This window comes from Hypomesus transpacificus, chromosome 21, assembly GCF_021917145.1.
Source record: "Hypomesus transpacificus isolate Combined female chromosome 21, fHypTra1, whole genome shotgun sequence".
Taxonomy (NCBI): Eukaryota; Metazoa; Chordata; class Actinopteri; order Osmeriformes; family Osmeridae; genus Hypomesus; species Hypomesus transpacificus.
In genome coordinates, this window is record NC_061080.1 from 5,100,547 (window position 1) to 5,108,043 (window position 7,497).

The 7,497-nt window shown below is 39.4% G+C and overlaps 1 protein-coding gene across 1 annotated transcript; it reads left to right on the forward strand.

Moving 5' to 3' along the window:
- Nucleotides 1-3,684: 3,684 nt before the first annotated feature.
- On the forward strand, nucleotides 3,685-7,497 carry rrp36 (ribosomal RNA processing 36). Its single transcript, XM_047043781.1, has 8 exons — nucleotides 3,685-3,779; nucleotides 4,215-4,635; nucleotides 4,763-4,898; nucleotides 5,013-5,079; nucleotides 5,186-5,290; nucleotides 5,421-5,495; nucleotides 5,701-5,818; nucleotides 5,900-7,497. Exons 2-8 carry the CDS (start codon nucleotides 4,221-4,223, stop codon nucleotides 6,040-6,042), a joined length of 1,059 nt encoding a protein of 352 aa, XP_046899737.1. The 5' UTR covers nucleotides 3,685-3,779; nucleotides 4,215-4,220; the 3' UTR covers nucleotides 6,043-7,497.

Below are 7,497 nucleotides of genomic sequence, written 5' to 3' on the forward strand. Positions count from 1 at the left end.
GAGAGAGAGAGAGAGAGAGAGAGAGAGAGAGAGAGAGAGAGAGAGAGAGAGAGAGAGAATGGAGGGAAACAGGGAGGAGGGAGTTTCATTAAAGACGAGTGAGGTCATCGTTTTCTGTCAAGGGCTGGGTAGAGTGAGTGAGGGTTGTAAACTGGGGGCTGTAAAAACTTCCTCCCCAAACAAGAAGCCGCTCTGATAGCACTATTGAGTTACAGAGGGGTGAGGGCTCTTTATCTCCCCCTCTCTCCGTCTGTCTCTTGCTCTGGCTTTGCCTGTTCACAGCTGGACAATGAGGTAATGCTTTTTACAAGAACAACAAATATGCAGCACCTCTGGACCTCACTTCTGCACAGACTGCTTTCTTTCTCTTTGTTACTGTATTGCCCTCTTTATCCCACACTCTGTCTATATCTGGACACCTAAAACTTTTTATTTCATTTGTTCAAGCTAAATATTTGACCAGTGCTAGTGTGTTCAGTAAACATTATGTTTTAACTAAATAAAATGTTGATGTATTGCTTGTAACAGTATCTTTAGTTCCACAGTCTCAAACCAAACATTTGCAGACAAGCATGGGAAACACATGGTGCTTACTAAGGCTTCAAGCTCTCACTTGATTTGAACCAGGTGTCCTATCTATGGGTCGGGTTGCATTGTGACATCACCTGCACATATCCACGGTATAAATATGCCAGCTGAATATGTTGTTTTGATAATTGCCAGGGAATTTGGGGATTCTTCTAGCCAATATATATGAAAAATTGTTTGGGGGAATAGAGAGTGATCTCAAACAACTGCTTTTCAAGAAATAGTAGGATACAACAAGTTGTGGACTTATGGTAAGAAGATAATATAATTTAAAACATACACCCTTAGTACTGAGCATGTCAATCTGTTTTCTATGAGAATTTAAGACAATTGTAGTTTGTTTATCCCAAATTGAGAAACATCCACCACCTTTTCAACACTTCACTATTGCCCTGCCCTGGCTACATTACTTAAAATTCCTATGTCTGTAGCTCATCTCTTTACCATGTCATGTCAGCTCCTGTTACCCTGACAGTGAGAACAAAGACTTCACACACACTTCCATGATTCATGCAATTTATCGACACTCTCTGGTTGTGAAACACACTTGCATTATCGTAGCAGGGGGTAAGCAAAGTACAAATTTTGGTCTTGAGTGTGTCAAAGGTATTGAAATGTAATTGGCTATCATTTTACACACTTTATGTATTTTTTTTATTAATTCATAATTACATTTTGTGAAAACAACCAATACAACTCAAGTCAAACTGGTAACAGCACCAGATACTGGTAAGGGTATGACATCATACATTGTTAATTGTGATTGCCTCTGTGACTCACTTCATTGGTGCATTTGACATACATGGCTGGTCGACACAGACAGTTCACCGAGGAGTCATGCAGCCGCATATATTTGCACCCGGCACCTTCACACCGCCAAAGAATGTTAATAAGGGAGGCTCAAAGCGAGCTGTCAGGGCCTGCAACACGCTCGACAACCAGGTTGGTAGTGATGACATCAGCCGGAAGGTTCTTGATCTGGAGGTCAAGACTCGCAGAGGGGTAAGGTCTGAAGAGTAACCCCTGAGGGTTCCATGGGTTGGAGCAGGAGCTCAGTATCCATAGGAGATTTGATGGTGAGTAAATGGCCTGAGCAAAAACAACAATGGGACGGCCTACAGGGAGAAGGTCCAGCACCAGCTAATGTAACAACCTTGCCCTCAACACCAAGGAGATCATCTTGGACCACCGACAGACGAAAAAAAACCATGCCCACAACCTCATCCACAACGATGGGGCGAAGGTTGAGCGTGTGACCAGCTTCAAGTTTCTGGGTGTTCACATCTCTGACGACCTCTTCTGGACCCTCAACACCTCCACCTATATCATGAATGCATAATATGTTTTCTGAGAAGACTGAGGAAAATACACCTATATCCTCAGATCCTCGTGAACTTTGAGAGCATTCTGACAATGTATCTTGACGTTCTATGGAAATTGCCTCTGACCGGATGGCCCGGTACCCAGCTACCCTCCATCGAGAACATCCAGTGAAAGTGCTGCCTGCGGAGGGCGAGAGGCATCTGATTGATTTATATGATTAGATACTAACAGCCTTTCATTGGCTCAATAGTAAAAAGCCCAAGTATGTACTCGTACTGTGCATACAATGACAGTGAAGTTGGTTATGCTTTTCCTGTGAGCTCCTTTCCTAGTTCCAGTTTGCTAGTTGTCCGTCCGACATTAGCTTCTTCTTCTTTTCTGAGGTAAATTGCTCAAAATGTTGGATATGTCTACATAGTTGATTCATAGTCACTTACCTCTCTTGTGGGAAACTTTACACAGATACAAGTCAGTATAGTCAAGGTCAGACACTTTAGGGGACATAAACATAACAAAAGCACATGTTTGACGGGGTCTTTAAAAAAGCTTGAAACACACTACATAGTGAGAGATATTTACATAGTCACAATACTATGTTATGCCATGTTATGGCATTTTTCATACTAAATGCAGGACATTTGAGGGATTCTGGACAATATTTGTTTTGTTTTGTTGATTGATTTCCAATAATATGGCCTACATACATTTGCATACAGCAAGTATAAATTGTCCACTCCCATATTATGTCCCTTTCATCACAGTTAAATAAATAGAGACCTCGAACTTGTACCTATAAACCAGAATTTAGTTTAACTACATAGCAGCTCCTCTGTAACTACAAAATTGTTACTCTAGGTATTTTTAGGTAGTTACATGGTAGTTAATGTAACCTTAGTATAAAGGGTTACCCATAATCATATTACCTAGTCCCTTACCAATGTCCAAAGTAAATTTGACCAAATATCGATATAAATCCAAGTATAAACACATGAAGATTGGACAACACAAGTTTTGACAGGTTCTGTGCTGGCTAAAAATGAGCCTTGGACAATTCAACTTGGAAGTTGTTGTGCCTTCCTTCTTCTCATAGTTCTCGTTGGCCATTCATATTAGAATACTGTTATCTTCATATCACTGTCTTGTTTTTTTATATTACCATATTGATCCATAATGATGACACTGTACTGTAGTATTGTAGGCATGTTTTTTGACACTGTTCGTGTTCCCTATGCCCTGTGCTTAGACCAGGAAGGAAAATGTAAAGACCATAAGGATGAATGAAGGAGTGCCTTTAGTATTCATCAGCCAGCTCTTCTGTATACCAGCTGTTGTGTCTTATTATTGCGTTTTCTCTGTGGTCATTATAAAAAACAAGCTATCTGACCTTCATGCCTCAATTACACTTTGCAACAAACCATAATCTCATTGTTTGATCCGTCATTATAGTGTTACTCCTGTCTGGTGTAACTCTCTCTCCTCTTAGCTAACTGACACCATTTAAATTCCAGATCCTCAATTGACACAATGGCATTACATTTAAACAAGATTACTGACAACGTGAAACTCTTGTAAATCCTTATGAGGATGCAAATTGGATTATGAAATACAAATATATGTCTAATCTTGAAAGTATTCACAGTGGTCCATATTAATATACTAATCTGTAAATTATACTGGTGCATTACCCTACACTGCATACACGTATTTTAGGTCCACTCCAGTCCAATAGGAATGATGAAACCTTGCTGCCCCCTAGGGTATGCAATAGAAAGCACACACTGTGGGTAAATTTTTTCCAGCTAGTCGAAGCCACGTGTAGCTAGTTGACGTGTTGTCGTTTTGTCGAGTAAAGATTTGCCGGCTCGAACGTAAGTGTATTCAAAATGTATTTCATCCTTCGATACACTCAGATACGTGCTTATTATTATCACGATATCCCTACGTGTTTTGTGCAGAAAGATAGCTAGGCTAGCCTAGCTAGCTTGTTATGGAACGACGCTAGCTAACATAGCTAGTAGTGCTACGATGATAGCTAAAGCCGTGGGCTTCGTACCATTAAAGGTACATGGAATCTAGCTAGCTAGTCTAGCAAATTAACAAACGAATTAGCATGTTAGATTAGATAACTTAGATACATCAGGATCGTAAATTGTTGTGATATCAGTTGATTCTAGCTAGCTCTGAGTGAATAACTGAATGTATAACAACTGCACAACTTTTCAGATTTAGCAACCTCACCAGTTGTCATACCGTCTTCACTATTTGTTCATGAGCTGTGTCGATCTCTTAATTTCTGTTTGCAGTTTACTATGACCTCTCTTTACAAGAAATCAACAATTAAGACCATGCATGATTCAACAGTTAAGTCCAGTTCACAGAAGATGACGACGAAGGCCAAAGTTCATATAAGTGGTGCCTCTAACATTAGTGATGAAGACTCTGAATTGGAAATGGAGAGAAATTTTACTCTGCTGAGTAAGAAAAACTCACTTGTCATCAATGACGAGGAGAACGAGTCAGTAAGTGAAAGAGAAGATTTAAGTGGAAAATGGTTTGAAGGGGATGATTGCAGTGAGAATGACGAGGAGTCAGATGGTGATGAAGATGAGGAGGAGGATGAAGAAGAAAAAGAAGAAAACTTGAAGGATGCTGATGGAAACAGTGCACTTTCAGAAAGCGATGACAGAGATGGCAAAGTAGTTACTGAAAATGACATTAAAAAAGGTTTGTGTCTGTAAGTCTTAGTAAGTAAAACAGTGCAATACCTTCTTACCTGGCCCTTCAATGGAGGAAAAAATAATTTGAGATAATTCCATGCTGGCATTGAGTATGTTTAATATGTATCTTTCAGAGCTTTCCACAATGTCTTTCGAAGACATAATGACACTTCAAAATAAAGTTGGAACAAAGGTATACAATGAAATAGCATACGGCACCACCAAGGGTAAACAACCCATTCAGAAAAGGAAACGTTTGAATAAAAATAGGTAATGTATAACATTTTATATTAGCAAGTAATGGTTAACTCCATGTGCATGGTGTTGAGATTTTAAGTGGGAGGCTTTGTCTCAGACAACTCTTAATTGCGGTGTATTCACCAGGCCCATGGAGATATCAGCCAAAAGACCTGCCCCTTACCTTAGACAAGTCATTCCTGTAAAGAAAGCGGTAAGAACCTTTGAGCCTAGTCCATAGTTAACACTGTGTGTGGGTTCTCTGTCAGGCCACAGTTTCGTATATACATTTTTTATACATTTTTTTTCTTCACATCCAGGTGTCCAGAGACCCTCGGTTCGATGACCTATCGGGTGAATACAAACCTGAGATCTTTGAGAAAACCTACAAGTTCATCAATGACATTAAGCAACGTGAGAAAGAAGTAAGTTATAAACCAAGTACAACTTTCATTGTTGTGAGTTCTCTGCATTCTGTTCTGATTTCCTACAGGGATGGCACAACACCACTATGAGTAGAACACATTTAAAATGTTTTAATTCTGTGCTCCAAAGGTGGTACAGAAGAGACTAAAGAAAACAAAGATGGCCAACCCGAAGGAGAAACTGCAGTTCCTCTTGAAGAGAATGGTGAGATTTCCACCATACACAGGGGTTCTAGTACTGCTACTAACGAGATAGCAGGTAACGGGTTAAATTTTGGCCAGCTGCACCTGCACTCAAATGCACACACAGTCACCCAAGGTCACAGTATTGATACCATCTTTGCTTGTTCTTGTCAGATGAAGGGTTCTATTGCTATCTAGTTCATTTTGGTCCTGTTTTGTGGCTTTAGGAGAACCAGGAGAGGGCTAGGAAGAGCCGTGAGGAACAGCGGGAGAAGGAGCTTGAGTTCAAGAGGAAACAGAGAGAAATGGCTGGACAGGGCCTGAAACCATACTTCCTCAAGAAATGTAAGTGCATTTATATTTATTTGAAATGTAATTGTGCATGTTACCTTACTGACATTGGTTTGTGTAATTACCCCCTTCTAGCCGACAAGAAGAAGCTGGAACTGGCCGACAAGTATAACGAGCTGAAGAGGAGCGGCAAGCTGGAGAACTTCCTCAGCAAGAAGAGAAAGAGGAACGCTGGCAAGGACCGTCGAAAGCTGCCCTTCCAGCACAAGGACCAGTGAAGCCTGGCCACTCGTATGAGGGTGAAACATTCTGGTCTCTTGAGCTTTGAGATAGTCTGGAATTGTCCATCCTCATGTGAAAAACATCCAATAGACATCAGTGAATTTAAGTGAACATTTAAGGATATATTTCTGGGAGGGGTTGGGTGAGGATATGTATTTGAATATATTGAAAGCATATGTTGACATTATTGTGTCAGGGTTTTGTAAAATCCTTACTGACTTTGGATGCCTTCACATGTGAATGCATTTCTTAGATGTCAGATATGCAAGGTGTATTAGACCTTTGGTGTATGCAGAAGATTAACTATTAAACAAAGACATTATTTTTTATATTTATTTGTTAGTTTTTTATAGTTATTTGTACAAACATTTGTGGTCAAATAGGGTATGTTATGACAATTGCATTACTTGGCACTTTAAGTCAGGTGTTGACATCACTAGTTGTTTATGAATGGTGCTTAACAGACATCTAGTTTTATCTAATGGTTCAATGCCTTAATGTAATAGTCTGTACACTGACTTGTTTACATGGAACCTGGAAGTTCTATGCATAAGATACACATTTAAGGGTGGACTGGATGATGATATTGCTAAACAGAGGACATCATTCCAGCATTTGAAACTGCATTACACTACCCTGAACACTTCCCTATCACAATTGCATGTATGCTCTTACCACTTGGTGGAGCTGTGATATGTTAATAAGGCACTCATCTTTTGGGACCAACATGACTTCCTGTGCTCAACCACTTAACAGTCACTCTCATCAAATGTAAATATGTAAATGAATTAAATCTAGTACAATTTAGGAACAACGTTTGAACAAATGCAAAATCTTACAATCATAAATCTCATATTTTTTAGGATAATTGGCATATTATTAGGTAAAATCCAGAGGTGAGATTGATCACTTTTCAGTTTGTAGAGATGACCCGTATAAATACAAGCATTGGTAAAGGATGACAAGCTACCTGCTCTTCACACTTTTTAAAGATGTGACTTTCTGAAGTCATACCTTGTTTTCTTGTGCTGGTCTGCTGGTTCACAGTTTTATTTTGTTTGTCTAAATGCAGTTTGTGGTAATTACCATGCATCACCTTCTGGGAGAATGTCTAAATCATTTAGATAGGTGCCCAGGAATCATCTACGACTCTTGAGACATGATCTCAGTGCAGTTGTAACCCTGTGTCTACAGAGAGACTCTGGGTAGACACTATTATTAAGGAACTCTGTCACTATATTCACTCAGGGGTATCTTATCTCTAGGCTCATATAGGAGGACTGCAGTAGTGCTTAATTATATCAAAATATCCACCCAAACTCACGATAACAACAGCAAACCAATCAGATAATGTTTCAAAAAGTATGAAGTTATATTTATAAGAGTATCAATACACCATATATAATTTCAGGATGAATGTAAAGAAAATAATAAAAGTGTGTAATATGCAA

Bases quoted from the DNA above. Each gene is read 5' to 3' on its own strand.
- rrp36 (XM_047043781.1), top strand. From the start codon at position 4,221: ATGACCTCTCTTTACAAGAAATCAACAATTAAGACCATGCATGATTCA. The intron at 4,636-4,762 runs GTTTGTGTCTGT...TGTATCTTTCAG, and splicing joins TGAAAATGACATTAAAAAAG to AGCTTTCCACAATGTCTTTC. The intron at 5,291-5,420 runs GTAAGTTATAAA...TGTGCTCCAAAG, and splicing joins TTAAGCAACGTGAGAAAGAA to GTGGTACAGAAGAGACTAAA.